The sequence below is a fragment of the Miscanthus floridulus genome, chromosome 2 (assembly GCF_019320115.1).
Source record: "Miscanthus floridulus cultivar M001 chromosome 2, ASM1932011v1, whole genome shotgun sequence".
Taxonomy (NCBI): domain Eukaryota; kingdom Viridiplantae; phylum Streptophyta; class Magnoliopsida; order Poales; family Poaceae; genus Miscanthus; species Miscanthus floridulus.
The window spans coordinates 50343875-50363395 of record NC_089581.1 but is presented as its reverse complement, the minus strand read 5'-3'; the positions used below and the strand labels follow the sequence as shown (position 1 = coordinate 50363395).

Here is a 19521-nt window from a genome sequence, read left to right as displayed (position 1 = left end):
TAAGCAACAAGGGAGCTCCTACACATGCTAGTAAGTAAAAGCACAAAGCCAACTAAGCTCACTAGTAATGCTCAATAACAAGGCAACCAATGCCAAATTAGAGAGTGCAAATACTTAGCTACACAAACTAAGCAATGTGACTAACAAGGTTACTAAAACCAAATTAGCCACGCAAGGGAGCTACTTCTATGCTACACAAGCAAGAAGGTAATTAGCAAGCTACACAAGCTATCTAATTACAAGAGCAACTACACAAGCTTAATATGTATAAAAGTAATTGCAAGCTTGTGTAATGGGGATGCAAACCAATGGGAAGAACAAGGTTGACACGATGATTTTTCTCCCGAGGTTCACATGTTTGCCAACACGCTAGTCCCCGTTGTGTCGACCGCTCACTTGGTGGTTCGGCGGCTAATTAGCATCACCCGCTAAGCCCACACATCGGACGCCGCAAGAACCTACCCCTTGAGTGAGGGTAGCTCAATGACACGTTTTACTAGAGTTGCTCTTCGTGGCTCCCGTGGGGCGAGCACAATACCCCTCACAAGCACTTCTCCGGAGCGCCGCACAAGCTTCTTGCGCGCTTCGATGGAGACCACCACCAAGCCATCTAGGAGGTGGCAACCTCCAAGAGTAACAAGCACCACCAGCTTGCAACTCGATCACCTAGTGCCACTCGATGCAACCTCACAATGCAATCGCACTAGAATCGCTCACTCACACAATCGGATGATCGCTATCAAGTATGTGTGAGATGGAGGGCTCCTAAGCACTCTCAAGCATGGACACAAAGTCCCCCAAGGTGCTCCACACCAGCCATGGCCGAAGGCCACTTCTATTTATAGCCCCAAGGGCTAAACTAGCCATTACCCCTTCACTGGGCAACGGTCGGGCCGACCGGACGCTCCGGTCGTGTTGACCGAACGCTGGACCTCAGCGTCCGGTTGCCTGCAGACGACCACGTGTCCCGGTTCCAACGGTCACTTGACTTGACCGAACGCAGTAGCTTTCAACTGACTGAATGTAACACCTCGGGTGTTAGCCTTGCATAACTTGACTTGCATAACATGAGCATGAGCATCAAGCATTCATAAATCATCAATTTCAACTGAAACATTTGATCGAAACATATGAAACATTACTTGTTATCTCGTGTTTCTTAGAACATATGCATATGATCATGTGCAAATGAATGCAAGTGGGTAATGTTGGTCACTAAAACACCTTAGCTATACTTAGGTTAACAAAAGGAACCTTGTTCATGAAGGCCACATTTCATGATCCAGCACTTAAGTGATGTTTCATGTGTTGACCTGAATAGCTATATGTGTGACTACTACATGAAATGCTTAAATGACCTTGCAAATTGTTTTAACATGCTTAGAGTATCATCATGAACAACTTTGGTATTTAGTGCTAAGGCTAGTTTGGTCATTTAGCCATGGTTTGAATGTGTATCATGATTTCAAAGTGACATGTTTGACTAAAGTTGAACTAGGTGTTAGGGACCTTGCATGGAGGAGTTCACTAAAGCAAAGTTGTAGTGTTTGACATAAGGAACAACTTTTATTTTTGGGTCATGGACTGATTTAGCTTCTAACATGTTTGAAATTGGATCACAAGAATCATCAAAACCTTGACTTCAACACTTAAGAAATTTTTCTAAGTGGTTGATCGACTAACCGACTGACAGCCAAGGTTGGGCACGAGATTACTCCGTCTCTGTTGCGAATTAGAACGAAGTGCTTGAACCAAAGTTGTAGCTGGTACTTCGGGCTACAAAAACCATGTAGATCATTTTCGCTGAGAAGCTACGGATTAGCGGTTAAGGGAGTGTCAAAACTCGTCGTCAGGCTCGGCCATCGCGTTTCTGACTAACTGAATCGCGACGTCAATGGCCGACCGGCTTCAGACATCGCGCGCCGCGTGTCCCCAGCGACGGCCGCGCGTCGCCAGCGCTCTGTCCGCGCAGGCCACGCCGCGCCCAAGCGCGCCTTCATCACGCCAGCGCCCGCCCGCACTTGGCCGCGCTCCCATTTCGCTCCCGGCGCCCTTTCTTCTCCGCTGCAGCAGCCGCCGAGCGCCCACAGCTCCGCCATCACCATAGCCGTGCATAGCCCGCGCCTAGCCACTCCAGCACCACCACCAAAGCTCCACCGTCTTCGCAGCAACCCACTGCTCCCTCCCGTGCTCACTGACCAAGCTTGGTAAGCCACAGCAACGCGCATGCTCTCGCCGGAGTTCGCTGCCGTGATTCGTCGTAGTGGCCACACCGTTGTAGCCTACCATTCCCCGCGATAGCTGGTGCGCTAAGTCCACCGTAGTACCCCGGTGCTTGTCCGAGCCTTAGATCGGGCCACCGAGGTCGTCACCGGCGTTTTGCCGTGGTCCAGCCCCGCCGTTCCGCCATGGCCGCCGCCGTTAGCTCTAGGGTCGGCAATAGGTCCGACCATGCGGCTCAATAGGTTCGCCAGGTCTTGTAGGTCATACCATGATGACCTCACCGCCGGCGAAGCTCGCCGTCGACGAGCCGTAGCCGCGCAGTGCCCAGCAGCGCCGCTGCTCTGCTCCGTGTCACTGACGCGTGGGGTCCCCTGACCAGCGGGTCCCACCTGTCAGCGACAGCAGTAGTGAAGGCTAACTCATTTTGAATCTAGTTTTTGATTTGTTTTGTGAAATTTGTATCTTCAGTTTGGTAGCTCCAAAAATTGTGAAATAAATATGATTGTGTTGCTTAGGAAGTGTAGTATTTAGTAAAAATATGTTCTTGGCTTCAACAGTAGAAATTTCTGGAGATTTAAATAAGGATTTGAAATGTGCTTTTGAATGCATTCAAAATTGTTTATTTTATATCTAGAGTTCCTGTCCTCCAAAAATTATGAAATTTTTGTGGTAGGCTATTCTTGTCATGTATGAGCTTGGATAAAAATTTGAAGACCAGTGCATGTGTAGATCTATAGTTATAGATTTTTCTTTTATAAATAGTTAATCCTTGCATGAATTTTTATAAATTAATTATGAGTCCAAAATTCATGAAATTTGTTGGAGGTGATACTAGTACCATATGTATGTTAGGAAAAATAAGAAATCTGTTGCTTGACACTTTTCAATAGGATTTTCCATTTATGCTATTTCAAGCCTTGCTTCCTTATCATTGTTGTATAGAATGTTCTACTTAGTAAAATGACATGAAATTTTTATAGTAGTCCTTTGATAGCATTAGTAAGACTCTGTAAAATTTTGAGAATTTATTAAGCACATTTGATATATATTTATTATTTAACCTAGATATCTAAATCAAATAATAAAGGCAATTTAATAAATAGTTTGGGCTTCACCATTATATCATCTTAACTGTAATTGGTATGCTTACACTGTTGGTAGGTTCTAGTTTGTCAAATTTGGAATGATTACATAAAGTAGAAGCATTCTTACTTTATATTGCATGTTAAATCATTTCCGGACTGATTCTAGAATATGATGAGTTGCATGTTGAAACTAATGTAGACTGTAAAAATGGTTAATAACAAAGTTGTAGAGAATTTGATAAGCTTTCCAGAAAGTCTAGGATCACTATTTTTGAATTTGTAGAACTCCAGTTATGAGTGAAACAAGTAGCTGCTGGTTGTGGTGTAGTCGATGCATTGTAGAAATAGTTAAGTAGTAATCGAGAAGAGATATGCACCTACTCAAACAACGCGATGCACTTGTTAACATTATGCATTCGTAATACTCATACCATACTCATGCATCTAGGATCGGAGGAAGAGATCACGTTGCTGGAATTCGAAGAAGCAGAGGAAGGGAACCCGCAGGAGAATCCGCAAGCCCCCGCTCCCGAAGGCGTGGAGCAGAACCCTGAAGAGCTTCCGGAGTGCCCTGACCACTGCCCTACTTCCTTTCTGCGAGGCAAGCCCCGGAGCATTATAAGTCTCCCAGTAATTTACAAATGTTTACTTACGTATTTATGATTGATGCATTAGGTATAAGAGTTGAATGAAACCACTTGATGCATGTACATTCCTTGTCCAGATATTAACCCTTTAACCGGTATAGGTCCAGGATCGAATATATGCTTAGCCATGCTTAGACCGGTAGAAGTCGGGTGATGTCCTGTCACCTGCGAGAGATAGGTGGATACCGGAGCACGGTTGGCTATATCTGCTATCGTGGAACAGAACCATGTGGTAAAAATAAATTGAGACCGGACGGGAAGTCGATAGAGAAGCAACAAGACATGGAGGTCTTGGGTGTGGATTTATCCCCGTCTGTGTCGATTAAGGACCGTACCGTTGTTGGCGCTTCTGACAAGATTGAACGCATGCCTCTCACTTAGCTGGCCGGATAACTCGTTCCGACCGCGAAGCCGAGTAATTCAACTCAGGCCAGGAACCGTTCTGTTGTGCGCTCCTTCCGGGGAACGATCAGACTGAGCCCAAGGGCAGGCTTGGCCTGAGCATCCTGGCATCTAGTGTTCCAGATTGTGCGGCGCGGTACGGACCCGCGAAATATGTACCTGAGTTGTACCAAAGGTGACCTAAGACTATCGTGGCTGGTAGATCTGGGTTTGTGTTAGGAATAAATTCCCAGCTGGTGAAAATCGATTCGAATCGCCGTCTCTCCCGGATAGTGAGAAACTTGGCTAGTCCCAACATCGTAGCAACTATATTATGAAACATGTTGGTTCAAATGAATATGGAATTACAATACCTGCTATGGTTACTATTGTATGATTCTAAATAATATACCACATGTTTGGCATAGGATAGTTGCTAATCTAGAAATGGATAGTTATAATTAACTTGATAAAAGAATCACAATTGTACAACGGTTAATTGCCTTTTTCGCAAAATGTTGTCAAGTTACGTCCACTTATACAGCCTTGCATAATCCTTGGAGTCATTTTATTTCTGGTTCATGACGGGTAAGTCTAGCTGAGTACCTTCTCATACTCAGGGTTTATTTTCCCATTGTTGCAGATGGCACTGTGTATCATGGTTATTGCAAGAGTTGCTTCTATCCCGCTGTGGATGAGGAGTAAGCCTTGGGTAGGCTTCTTTAGTAATTCCTATCTTTGCTTTTGTGGACCGTGATCTGGTTTGGCACTGTATCAAACTATGTTGGAAACTTTATCTTCGAACTTATTTGCTTCCGCTTTGTTTACCAAACTCAGTTTGTAATAACTTTTTATTCGTACTCTGATGATGAAAAGTATCTACGAACCGTATATAATATGTGGCATGTATGTTGAATCCTGTACGATCTTGGTTGTTGTAAATCGTTCATCGAGACCCGTCGTGGTACTCGACGGACTACCAGGTTTATATGGATTCAAGTATGACAGTGCGACCACTTGCGGATTGCCATTATACTTGTATTCTTATAAATTGGTCAGTTCTGCGACACCGAACGCTGAACCCCCAGCATCTGGTCATTTCCAGTAAGGTACCGACCTCGACCGGACGCGTCCGGTCACACTTGATCGGACGCAGCCAATGTCCGGTCACACTCTAGCCTCTATGTCATCGTATGTCAGCCTGACCGGACGCAGCCTGCCAGTGTTCGGTGCATTTAGATCTAGCGTCCGGTCAGTTGACCAACGCCAGTATCTTCGCGATCAACTCGTTTTCACTTCTAACTTCATCACCCTTGCTCCAATGTGCTAACCACCAAGAATTTGCATCCGGCGCAATAGAAAATAGGCATTTTATTTTCCCAAAAGCGCCGAATCGAGAGGGACCCAAACCCATCTCACACCTGCAAACACCACCTCCTTTGTAAATGTGCGAACACCACCAAGTGTACACCACCATGTGTATGTGTATTAGCTTTTCACAATCATTTCCCAAAGGATGTTAGCCACTCAACTTGCCACGCCACTCGATCCTAGCGACAATGCAAAGTTAGATCACTCGAGTGGCACTAGATGACCGATATGCAAATAAGTTTGCCCCTCTTGATAGTACGGCCATCTATCCTAAACCCGGTCATAAACTTCTCTACACACCTATGACCGGTGAAATGAAATGCCCTAGGTTATACCTTTGCCTTGTGCATTCCATTCCATCTCCTCCAATGTTGATGCAACACATGCACCAACATGATCAACAATGATATGATCCACTTCATATCATCACGTGATCATATTGGCTCATCGATCTTGACTTTACTTGCTCTTCACCGTTGCCATTGTCCATCGGCGCCAAGTCTTGCTCAAGCTTCACCGCCATGCGGTCCATTACTCCAAAGCCTTCGACTTGTCCTTCACGCTTGCAACCGGTCCATCAAGCCAAGTCTTGTCTTGATCTTCTCCACCTTGATCACATGACTCAATGTCATGTTTCATGTGCATTTAAGCTCCTTCATCATCACATGTGTGAGCTTTGCAACATCTCCAAACCATTTTCACCTTCATGGCATATGTTGCTCACACACATGTACCTGTGGACTAATCACCTATGTATCTCACATAAACACAATTAGTCCACCTAGGTTGTCACTCAATTACCAAAACCAAACAAGGACCTTTCACTAGCATGCATAATCGACCGGCTCATTACAATGAGGACAAAAATAAATCTACCCTCAGCCTTTTGAAAGGGTCACTCGGAAGAGCGAGTGCATTGAGCCCAAAGACCTTAAGCAATGAAGAGTGGCGTAGTATCATGCTATATTTGTTGGCCAACCTAGATGAAGTGGCACCGTATATCGAGTAAGTTCTCAATGAACTTGTTACTTACTCCGTCACTATTCTGCATCCAGCCCCGTCATGTTTCTTGTCTACATAGGGAATTTGTTAATCTATTCTGGCGTCAATCAAGGCAACCTCGCCCTCATGAAGTTGATACCATTCTTAAGGAGTGGGATTTCATTTCTTGGTTCCAAAAGAAAGTACCGTCCAACTTCCCCCTTGTTTCTTGATTTCAAGTTGGTCGTTTGTGTGAATAACATAATGCTCTAGCCTAACTTTGCAGTGCTATAGGGATGCATCTATAAGTGCCGAATTGCGGTAGGTTGCCGATGGCTTCAACTTTAGGGTCATGTCATGTAACATTTATGACGTCAATGGGTATCGCTTTCACACAACAAGCTATGAGCAGAGTCAGCCGCATCGAAGGACCACAAATACTGGAGTTATGACACCCAGAACTGATGGCAAGGACTATTATGGGATACTTGAAGAAATATACGAACTCCAGTTTTGTGGAGTTGAACCTTTTAGTCCTGTCATATTCAAATGCTGGTGGTTTGATCATGAGGTATCGAGATAGTACCCTCATCTTGGGCTAGTCAAGACTCGACAGGATTCCATCTATGAAGGTGATGATGTATGGATTGTGGCCACACAAGCCAAGCAAGTCTATTATAGTCCATATGCTTGCCAAACCGAGGAAAACCTTAAGGGTTGGTATGTTGTTCACACAATATCGCCACACGGTAGACTACCTCTCCCAAACGATGAAGATTACAACTTGAACCCAAAAACACATGATGGAGAGTTCTATCAACATGAAGAGGGGCTACAAGGGAGCTTTGAGATAGACTTAACCGGGCTAGTCAAAATGGAGACAGACATCGAAAGGGTTGTGGACGAGGACTCTGGAGATGAGGTGGAAAATCCAAAGGACATAGTGTTCCTTGACCGATTACACTTAGGTGTTGATAGTGATGATGAGGAGGCGGATGAAGATTTGGACATGGTTGATAGCGATGACGATATGTACAATCCAGCTAATCCTGATCGTGGAGATCATTTCTAATACATGTAATATTATCTGTTTTTGTAATTATATTCATTTTGCATGTAATTATCTTCATTTTGCATCTCTTTCTAATTATGTATTGTTTATATATGCTAATTGTTTTGTTCCTTTTTAATGCAGGAGATGCCACCTAGGAGGTCCGTCCAGTCTCTTTACGCCAGCTAGGAGGAGCTGGAGGTGTTGGTTCAGCCTCCAGAGCTGGTGCCGAGGCGGAGGAGCCGTAGGCGTCCGAGCAGGACGCAGCCGACTACCCCTCCAGACGTGGAGGAGCCTGCAGCCGTGGAGGAGCCTATCGCCGCAATGGAGCATGTGGATGCAGGGGGGTCCTCCACCTCAGGGGATGAGGTGACTGCAGGGGGATCCACTTCCTCTGGTGTATCGACGGTGTACTTGCGTGGTCCTGCGAAGCTCCCGCGTCGACCAATACCTGAAGCGGCCCGCCCGCTGATCACACCCTATGGGGATAGGTAAGTAACTTAAGATGTGCTCGAAACTTCTTCATTTGAAATGTTGAAAATCAAAATACAAACTAATACTTTTTATAATCACTTGTATAGGAACTAGAAACTTGTGGAGACTGGAGCCAAGGCACGCAAAGTGAATGGCATCCTAGGAGGTCTATGCAGGGAGCACTACCTTGGCCTGGTGGAGGTGAGCCCGGACATGTTCGAGCCAGCCACTCAGTTCGACCACTACGAATTGGCCGCCGATGCCATGGATCGTAGTGGCCATAGATACAGGAACAAGGCGGAGCGGGTCGTTAGGGACCTATCGGTAAGTCTTTCAGGCACACATTGTATTCTTTTAGCCACAGATACATCATATTCATTGGGCATTCTTCTAATAAGTAATTGATACCTCGCGCCTTTATGCAGGATTTCTTTAGAATCAAGGAGGGCAAGGAGCACAGGGCGTACCAGGTGGCGGTCGCTTCTTGTAAGAAGCGCGTCATGGACATGATTCATGACGTGCATCATTAGGCGCACATTTGGCACTACGCGAAGGTCCAAGGGCGTAGCATCAAAAAGGACGAGGCAAGACAGGTGGTGCTGACCAAGGAGGAGTACCTTGCGGTAAATATGGAACATTACTATTGATTTCTTTTGAGATTAAGTTTCCTTAATTTGATCTTCTGATATATCATTTGCTTGATGGCCTGTAGGTGATTCCTAACTGGTGCAATCGGCATCCGGATGCCTGGGAGAGGATTGTGGGCATGTGGCTCAGCCAGGACTAGAAGGAGCATGATGAAGCACGCGAGCGCCGTTTGCTGATGCAAGGAGTACCACACCATCAAGGCAGCCAAAACATCTCCGAATTCTCAGAAGCTTGGGTAAGGTGAAACCATTTCTCTAACCTAACACTCAATTCTGCAACAACTCTAACAATGTTATTGTCTTTCTTGTAGTCAGCGTCACTTGGTGGCCGCCCTTGTGGTCACCTCAAGGCATATGCCTTGTCCCACTTGGGCAAGGCGACGTCCACCACCGATTGGACCCCGGAAGTCCCTGCCGAGTCGTTCACCAATGCCAGCATTGCCCCTCGCATCTCTATGTACACAGAGATGGCAAGGTCAATCCATGGGCCAGACTATGACCCGACCACCGAGGAGCGGCTTGATCCAGAGCTTGTGATGAGGGTGGGGCAAGGCAAGAAGCACGGGCGGTTCTGGCTTGGCGACGGTGTCCTCGACATGACCTCTGTTCCTTCGCTACACCAGATCCGAGCAGCGAGCACGAGCTCAATACTGGCCATACGCCAGCGCCCGACCGTGGTGTCGACACTCCAGGTAAGTGTTCTCTTCCATTCCTAGTTCTTTGACTTTTACATACCTTAGCTCCGCAATCTTGAAACATTGGCGTCAAATGTTGCAGGCACAGCTGCAGGCGATGGAGGCTGAGCGGGAGTAGTAGCGGCAGAGGCTGGCAGCTTTGGAGGCCGAGCAGGAGCTCGAGCGACAGAGGCTGGCAGCTTTAGAGGCCAAGCAGGAGCAGGATCAATGGCAGATGGTAGAGGTGCTCTCCTACGTGCGGGGTCTTGCGATGACCCAAGGTGGAACGGTCCCACGGTTCCTGCTCGGTCAGCTGCAGCCTACACCTCCACCTCAGCTTGATTCTACTCCGGTGAGTATGACAAATGTTTTAGTTTCTCTAAATGTCAAACCTAGTGAAACCTAGTAAAATCTAGTGAAACCTAGTGCTAGTGGTGATGGTGATGGGTGGTGGTGGCGGCGTGGTTGGTGGTGGTGGTGGTGTGGTCGTGGTGGTGGCTGCGTGGTTGGCGGAGGTGGTGGCATGGTGGTGTGGTTGTTGTTGGTGGTAGTAGTGGTGTTGTTGTGGTGGTGGTGGTGGTGGTGGTGGTGGTGTGGTGGTGGTGGTGGTAAAAAGTACATGTAGTGCTTGGTTATCTATTTATGTTGTCTAACACGTTCTGTATCTTCTTTGTTTGTGTAGCGTCAGTCGGCGGCATCGAACGACCCTAACCTTCTCCTCGTCAACTCCCCAGGATCGCACGTGGCGCCTTCTCAGCCCGGACCGTCGCCGTGACCAGTTTGGCGCCTCCTATGCCTCTTGTTTATGTTGCTTGTCGAACTTTACACTTGTGGTTGTCTATGTGTCGAGATTTGTTTGTGACTTCAAACTTCGAGACTTCTATGTGATGTGGATGTGAATTATGTGATGTGGATGTGAATTATGTGATGTGGATGTGGTTATTGATATGTGGATGTGCTTATTGTGATGTGGATGTCATATATATGTTTATTTATTGACTGGAAATGCAAAAAACAAAAAAAATTAAAATTGGTTGTGGCTTTGCCGAGGGCTATGGTCATGCCCTCGGTAAAGCTAGGAATTCTGGAACACATAGAATCCCAGCTTTGCCGAGCGCATGACCATAGCGCTCGGCAAAGAGGAAGCCTTTGCCGAGAACTGAGCCATAGCTCTCGGCACAAAAAATGTCAAAAAAATTATCAATATTCTTTGCCGAGAGCTCTTCTGACAGACGCTCGACAAAGTTTTTTGGAAAAAAAATTCAAAAATTCTTTGCCGAGAGCTTGCTAAGGCTCACGGCAAAGATCAACTTTATCGTGACCTCTCCCCGTCACGGCGAAAATTTTTGCCGACGGCCGGCTAACCCTCGACAAATCCTTTGCCGAGAGCCCGAGATGCGGCTCTCGGCAAAGTAGCCTTTGCCGTGAGGTACTGTGCCGACCGGCCTTTGCCGAGAGCAACTCTCGGCAAAGCCTTTGCCGAGGGCAAAGGCTTCTTTGCCGAGCGTATCCGGCCCTCGGCAAAGAACCTTGTTCTAGTTGTGAAGTAATCTTGATGGTCTCCATAATATACACAAACTAATGATAGGTAACTAATTAGGTAAATTTCTTAGAAAAATAATAAGATCAAATCAAGAAAATTTCTTAGAAAACTAATGAGAGTAGAACAGCAACGGATTCTCATATCTTCTGTAGAAGACAGGAATAGCAGCCAACAGCGGCCCTGTACTCCACTTCAGCGCTTGATCGAGAGACGGTGGGCTGTCTCTTTGACGACAAGGACACCAGGGCATCACCCAAGAAGACACTACAGCCTGACGTCGAACGGTGAGTCTCGGGGTAGCCTACCTAGTCGGCATCGGAGTACGCCATGACATCGAGGTTGGCGCTGGCACAGAGGCACAAACCCATGTCGCTCGTTCCCCAGACGTACCACAGAATGAGCTTCAACATAGCTTGATGAGGTGCACGTGGATCGTGCATATGAAGACACGCCTGCTGAACTGCGAAGGCCAGGTCCGAGCGCGTTACCGTGAGGTATTGCAGTGCGCTGGCCTGGCTCCTGTATTTCTTGGCGTCGTCGATCTTCGGTTCGTCGGTGGAGAGTTTCCCCTTGGCGTCAATGGGTGTGGCCGCCAGCTTGCAGTTGGACATCTCGGCACACTCTAGAATGTCTTCCGCATACCGTTGCTGGGAAAAGGTAGAACCCAGCCGCGGTACGTTTGACATCGATGCCAAGGAAGAACCGGAGGGCACCGAGATCCTTGACCATGAATTCACCGCAGAGATGGGAGACGATGGAATCTAGCAAAGCCGGACCGAAGCCGGTAAGCACAATGTCATCCACGTATAGGAGGAGGTATGCGACATCGGTGCCACAACGAAGAATGAAGAGAGAGGAGTCAGAGTGTGTGGGGCGGAAGCCGAAGCTGATGACATACTTGGCGAACCGATCAAACTAGGCCCATGGTGCCTGACAGAGACCGTAGAGCGACTTGTCAAGAAGACAGACATCGTCGGGTCGTGAGGGATTGGCAAAGCCGGTAGGCTGCTGACAGTGTACATACTCCTATAGATTGCCGTGAAGGAAGGCGTTGGAGACATCGAGCTATCAGGTAGACCAATGATGAGAAGCGACAACGGTAAGCACAGTGCGAATCATCGTAGGCTTGACGACGGGCGTGAAGGTTTCGCCAAAGTCGACGCTGGCATGTTGTGTGAAGCCGCAAACAACCTACTGCACCTTGTAGCGCTCAAGAGATCCATCTAGGTTAAGCTTATGCTTGAACACCCACTTCCCAGAGATGATATGTGCTCCCGGCGGATGATCAACCAAACGCCAAGTGCGATTGGCCTGAAGGGCACTGAATTCGTGTTCCATGGCGGCGAACCAGTGAGGACCACGAAGGGCGACCCAAACAGAGGATGGAATTGGAGAAATGGCACTAGAAGTGTCAGCTGGCACGGAATCAGTGGCTAGCGCGTACCGAGGATTGAGCTTGTATATGCCAGCACGGGCGCGGGTGACCATCGGATGCACAGGCACTGGTGAAGGAGTGGAGTCTGACGGCTGGACAGACTGTGAGGAGGAAGCGGCGAGCTGCGGAGAAGCATATGTCGTAGGGGTGACAGTCCCGAGGGATGGAGGGGTGACAACAGAGGCAGATAACTCCTGAATGCCTGTTGGTGGCGTTGATGTAGAAACCGGCAGAGGAGCAGGTTGTTGAAGAACGACATATTCTGTTGCTAGATGATGAACAGTATCGTTCAGAGGGTGTAACTGAAGAATCTGAAGAAGCGGCGCGAAAAGGGAACCGGTGTTCATCTAAAGTAACATGACGGAAGGTAAGAACACAGCGAGTTGCAAGATCAAAGCAATGATATCCGCGATGATTAGAAATATGCATGTCGTAGACCTAGCACTCAGCTTGTCAGACACAGTTGCAGCTTGGTTAGGAAAGCAAAGGCACCGAAGACACGATGGTTGTCATAGTTGGGTGGGGCACCAAGTAGAAGCTGGAAGGGGGTGAGATGGCTAGTAGCTTGGCATGTGCGCCTATTCAAAAGATATGTCGCTGTGGATAGAGCTTCAGCCCAGAATGAAGTGGCATGCCGACATGAAGAAGAAGACTGCGAACGTAGTCATTCAGTGTTCGAATGATACGCTCGGCTTTCCCATTCTGAGACGAGATGTAAGGACACGAAAGACGAAAAGCAATGCTATGAGCAGTAAGATGTGTGCGCATAGTGTGATTATCGAAATCCTTGCCATTATCGGTTTGGAGAGAAATGAGAGGAAGCTGAAATTGCGTCTGAACATATGCGTGAGACCCGGAGTCCACGCAGTGCCCTAAGGACGTGGACCAGAACCACTCGGTGGACCAGAGCCGCGCCCACGTCCCTGCTTCTTGGAACCATGGGAATTGTCAGATCGTGGAGCGTTGCTAGGGACCGGCGGCGTGGGCCGAGGAGCTCAGGAAGATCCATCGTCACTGGCAGACGGAGTGGTGGAACGCGCGCCGCTGGCGGTCAGAAGAACGTGGTGCTATGCTGCTTTGGCGTGTTCCCGATCATACCTCTCCTCTAGAACCAGGTAGGAGCGAGCTAAAAGGAAGGTGTGGGGAGGGTTTTTGGCGGTGATCACGGGAACAGTGTGGCGGTATTTGGGGCTGTGGCCGTGGAGCATATTGAGAACCTGGGACGTCTCGCGCACGAGCTGATCGACGTCGCACAGGGCATCAGTGTCGGTGTTTCGAGTTGCCACCAACAAGTAAATTTCTAATATTGCGCGCCTGGCTCGGATAGTGTGCTAAGAAGACACGATGTTTATACTGGTTCGGGTAGAATGTCCCTATGTCCAGTTCATTCCTACCGCTCGTGTTACTAGCACTGAAAGTTCATAGTAGGGGTTATAAACGGGCGAGAGAGGGACATGTCCCAAGTCTCTGATGAAAAGGGTGAACGGGTGCCGAGAGCTCGGTTGCTGCTCGGTTGTATGTTCGGGGTTCAATGAGTTGATCGGATTTGAGCCTCCTGTGGTGTGTTGCGATGAGTTTCGATCCCCTTTATGGGACGTCTTACTTTCCCTTTTATAGGCCAAGGGAAAATAGGGTTACATTGGAGGAAGAGAGGAGAACGAGAGGGAGAGGAAGTCCTTCAGGATCATCGGGTCCTTCTTCTCCTTCATGTGGGGCACGCCGACCCTATAGATGTCAATAGAGGCGGCGCCACATCGTAGTCTTGTCCGTCACTAGCGCCATGCGTAGGCGTCGTCTGTCGGTCATGGCGCTCCACTGCGTCCTGGCGGACGTCGTGGTGAACCGACGTGTCGATCAATGTTCGTACAAGGGTCAGGCGAAACAACACAGGTTCGCCCGAAGCTGTTCCTAACGTAAACCCCTAGGCATGGCCCGTCACGGCCTCAAGTCATGTCATGGCATGCCGGTCACTTCCCTAGTGTCTAAGCTTTGACCTAGGCCCATACGCTTGGTCCTGGAGTGGTTGGCGATGATATGGTTCCCTGTCGGGCAAGGTGGAGTCCTTGACCTTGGGGTCGGGCGAGGCGGAGCGTAGACCCAAGGGTCGAGCGAGGCAGAGCTCGCGGCCTCGGGGTCGGACGAGGCAGAGCTCGCGCCCAGTGGTTGGGCGAGACGGACCTCGCCCTCAGAGGTCGGGCAAGGCAGAGCGCAGACCCGAGGGTTGGGCGAGGCAGAGCGCAGACCCAAGGGTCGGGCGAGGTGGAGCCCTGGCCTCAGGGTCATACGAGGCGGAGCTCATCCCAGAGGTCGGGCGAGGCAGAGCCTGTCCCTAGAGGTTGGACGAGGCGAAGCCCACGGCCTCGGGGTCGGGCGAGGCGGAGCCTGTCCTCCAAGGTCGGGCGAGGCAAAGCCTGTCCCTAGAGGTTTGACGAGATGGAGCCAGCCCTCTGAGGTCAGGCAAGGCAGAGCCCACCCCTAGAGGTCGGACGAGGCGGAGCCCGTGGCCTCGGGGTCAGGTGAGGCAGAGCTTGGGCACTTGGGGATTGGTCAGAGCTGTAGTCATGCTCTTGACTGCTTGGATGAACTATCGTCGATGACCATTAGTCCCTCCTCTTTGGGTACCCTAGTATTAGTCCCCGACAGTAGCCCACGAGCCTTCGGAGGAGTAGAATACTCCTTCGGAGGCTTTTCTGAATGGAAGGACTCTGAGGGCCATGGACTTTTATGTCCATGGCATGACCTGGGGATGGCGATTCCCTCTCATCGAGGTCAGACCCTTCATAGGTATGGCCATGAGATTTGGTGGGTTTGGAAAAAGTCTTTCCTGATTTTTGACCACCGCAGGGGTCTGTCGTTCTGTGACCGTGCTCCCGGTCTCCTTGCGAGTCCAACTTTCCTCGAGCCCCCGTGCGTAGCAGGGGTCCGGTCGAAGGTTGGCTCGCCTTCGTGAGTGTCACCCTATCCATGGATTCGGTAACCAGAGGGGTGAGCCGTGCCATGGTTTTCATCTATGGACGAGCCATGGTGCTCGGTGAGTTGTTAGCTGGCTAGTTCGAGTGGGGTCCCAGCATCCCGTTCATGGGGATCCGGCTTGGGTTAGCTCGACGACCGATTTTAGATTCTCAGCGATCAATCTGTATAGTTCTCAGGTCCATGCGACCGGTCCTAAGAGCTCTCTGCCTTTCCTAGGGAAAAACATGGATTGTACTTGGTTAAGACTCGATCGTGGGCTAAGATGCCTGTGGCGCTCGTGTGCCTGGGTACTGGCCGCTTGTGGCCCCATCCTTTTCCGTTCCTTAGTTTAAGGGTGCCCAGAGCGGTTGTTGATCTCATTGATGGACCAACCTTCAAACTCTTGGGGCCCAAGCGGGCCATAGAGGTGTTTTTTGATCCGTATTCCTCTTACTTGTGATGAGTCATGGCCCGTCTAGAGAGGCAAAATGTTTGACAAGTTTTTTGAGGGAACGGATAGAGATTACGTGCTCATTTCCCGTGGCGAGACGTTGTGGCTGATCATGGCAAGCGTAGAGATCTAGGCGGTTGGTTGGTTTCCTCACACCTATCGCCTCTATAAAACCAAAGGGTTCGCCCCCTGGGTTCCATACCTTGCATCCTTGCCTCCGCACCTATGACCGCCGCCGCCAATTGCCTAGGGTTCCTCGTCTCCACATCCTCACTGCTGTCGAGCCCGCATCCAGCCGTCCCCACCTCCAATGGATCTGTGGTACTATTTTGACATCACCTTCTAGAATATGGAGGGCCTCATTCGTCGTGGTCTTCTCCACGCGCGGAACTCGGTCGAGGAGTGTCTGCTGCCTAGCAAGAAGGTTCTACCATCGCCGCTCGATGGCTGCATAGTGTCGTTCGGCCACTCCCATGAGCATGGGTTCGTGACCTCTGCCCATAGATTTCTCTAGGGGCTGCTGCACTACTACAAGATCGAGCTATAGCATCTCAACCCTAATGGGATCTAGCACATGGCAGTGTTTGTCACTCTGTGCGAGGGATTCCTGGGGATAGGCCCCCACTTCGATCTATGGAGGCACTTCTTTTCCATCACCCTCTAGAAGAAGAGGGAGAAGAGCGGTAGGCAGGAGCTGCACATGCCGATGGGGTGCGCTGGCATCCAACTCTAAAATAATCGGGTCGACGAGTACCCACTGATGTGGCTATCAATGTCCAACAATGGGTGGCATTCATAGTGGTTCTACCTCAAGAATGACGTTGCTGCCCCTCTGCCGGAGTTCACCGAATGCCTGATCGAAGAGGCCCTAGAGTCATGGAGGAAGTGGGGTGTTCTAGAGAAGGATAAGAAGAAGATCCAGGACCACATCGCCGCCATCCACATCCTAAAGGAGAGCAACTTGAAGGGGTCGGGCATCATCAGGGCCTACCACGCAAGTAGGGTGGCACCGTTGATGATGCGCATGCTCTCGCTGTACACAAATGGCGCCCGGGGTGTCATTCGACAGAACGACGCTTGCCAAGGGAGCACTCCCCCACTCTGAGGTCGCACATCACATTAAGGAGGTGATGAAGCCTTTGTGGGATGATGTGGGGCCCCCTTGATTTCATCTACCCAGTGTCGGGCCATCCTCCGGTGTGGCCAGAACCGGACCATGTCGTCTTCATAAGTTTCCCCTCCTCATACCTCCTCTTCAATTGATTTCTTGACCTCTTGATACTAACTTTGAGAGGGATGGGACTAGCCAAGGGACCTCATCTTCATGGATCACCCAGTGTCATTGCCAAGGGATTTGTCCATGAGAGCAGCGAATCACGTCGAGGGTGAGTGGCTAAGGAAGGCGAAGGAGGACAAGAGGAAGAAGAAGCAGCGGAAGCTACACACACGGGAGCGAGGGGAGGACACCAGCAGCGATAAGGATGATGATGATGGAGACAACGATGAGGTAGTCGATGACATCAAGTGGGATGACATGGAGAACGAGGATGTGCTAATAAGTATCGGTTCGTCCTTGCAGGAGTCAGGACCCTTCCCATTCCATGGAGGGGAGGACACATCTAGGGAGCCGATGGAGATGGGTCATACTATCAGCCTGCCCCTAGAACCATCAGGGGTGGGAGGCTCTGCCGCTGTGTTGGAGGTGCTAGGGGAGGCGGGTGGCTCCGCCATTGTGCCCCAAGATCCAAGGGAAGCGAGCCCCTCTGCCCAAGAGCAGGGGGCGGGCTCAAAACTGCCTCACCCCAATGAGGTGGTGTAGAGGTCAGGTAGTTCGCCCCCCAAACATATCTACTGCCCGATGGCGCTGATGTGAGTTATCAGCTCCTCTGTTTTTCTCTGTTTTGGTCGGATTTCATCGTGACTTATGCTTTTCATCTCTTGCAGTGTCGGGAGATAGCGTAATCCTTTAGCGCTGGGGCCAAAGAAGAGTGTCACCTTTCAAGGAGGTGGCAGCCATCAGCTTGCATCGCCAGCTGGTCAGGCGCCACCCACGGTGGTGCCCGTGCCCTCGACGGGACGAGCAAACGTGGGGGCTCAAGGGACACCTTCGGATGTCATAGAATAGCTGGCGATGTTGGCAATACTGCTACCAATGATTGGGCAGACGGGGCTACCAACCGCACTCATGGCACCGACCGTGGCGGGTGCGATGTAGGTGGAGGTTGCGGTGGCTGTGACAGGCGGGTCATAGCCGGGCGCTATCATGGTGGCGCCTAAGGAATCGGCGCAACCCGCACCATCAGTGGCCCAGGTGATGGTGTTTGGTGTGGGCCAGATGAAGGGGGATGCAGCTAAGGGGTCCTCAGAGGTCATGGTGCTAGGAGAGGAGTCAGCATCCGTATCGCTAACCCCTTCCGTCACTGAAGGGAGTGTCCCGGTGGGGACATCACGATGAGAAGGGTCAGCGGCAATCGAAGCTGGCGGGGAGCTATCCTTGGCCTTGATATCAATGGAGAGTGACTCGCCTACGTGGGGCAAGTCCCTGCTCTGGTGGGTGAGTCCAAAGGATATGACATCGATGCTCTTCACTCTCGACGATGACGTAGAGAGCATGGAGTGGGAGAGCTTCGATATGGGGGTCGCGTCCATGCTCAAAGCCCTAGACCACGCCCGAGGTGCCTTGTGCAACATTGTCATTCCCTCTAGCCAGGTATTCACTTGACCTTGCTTCTCACCCTTTTCTTTCTTTATATATTTTTAATATTCTAACCATCGTCTCCTTTCAGTCCCTTATTGCTCGCAGCCAGGGGAAGTCTTGGTTCCTTCATGTGCAAAAGGAAACCTAGGACTGCCTCATCAAGGATTCATGACTGCATAGGGAGGTGACCGCTCAGCTTGTTGCCGCCCCACAAATGGTGGTCAAGATGACTCCCCTTGCTGAGAAGGCAGACAGTCTTCGGTCGTGGGTGGCCGAGGCCTAGCGGCATGCTGATGAGGCCGAGAGGGCATTCAAGGCCCTATCGACCAGATCATAGAGGGAGGATGAGGAGGCCACCAAGGTCAGGAAGGAGGGGGACAAGTTGCTCTAGAAGGACGCTGAGACCCGCTAGTGGATCCTTGACCTTCTAGCCGAGGTTGAGAAGGAAATAGAGCTAAGGCTAGGGGCCAAGGAGAAGCTCGTGGCCCTAGAAAATATGGTGAGTCTAGATGCCATGGCGGTCACCTGGCTATGCAAGGAGCAGATTGACCTGCTCCAAACAATAGAGAGGCCCCACTCAGAGCATGGCATGGCTTGCAAGGAGCATGACTAGGCCCTTCGAGAGTGTGACCAGGCCTACCAAGAGCGTGACGATGTGCAGCAGAAGGTCAGCTCCCTCTAGGCTGAGCTCAGAGATATGACGACCCAGAAGCTAGAGGCCGAGAGCATCTTTGTTAGGCTGGCCGTGGACCTTGCTTGAGGAATCTTTAGGTGGAGAGCGATGAGCTTGGTATCCTGAGCGTCGCCCTTAGAGTGGTCTACGATGACCTTGAGGTGGTGCGGTGAAAGGATCTAACAATGCCTAGAGGGGGGGTGAATAGGCGTATCTAAAAATTTACTGCAAATGC

General features: G+C 50.0%; 1 protein-coding gene across 1 annotated transcript; it reads right to left on the bottom strand.

Annotated features, from left to right (window-relative positions):
• Window positions 1-11382: 11382 nt before the first annotated feature.
• On the bottom strand, window positions 11383-11688 carry LOC136536523 (uncharacterized mitochondrial protein AtMg00810-like). Its single transcript, XM_066528789.1, has one exon. The coding sequence runs from the start codon at window positions 11686-11688 to the stop codon at window positions 11383-11385; it is 306 nt and encodes a 101-aa protein (XP_066384886.1).
• Window positions 11689-19521: the final 7833 nt, after the last annotated feature.

Bases quoted from the DNA above. Each gene is read 5' to 3' on its own strand.
- LOC136536523 (XM_066528789.1), bottom strand. From the start codon at position 11,688: ATGTCCAACTGCAAGCTGGCGGCCACACCCATTGACGCCAAGGGGAAA.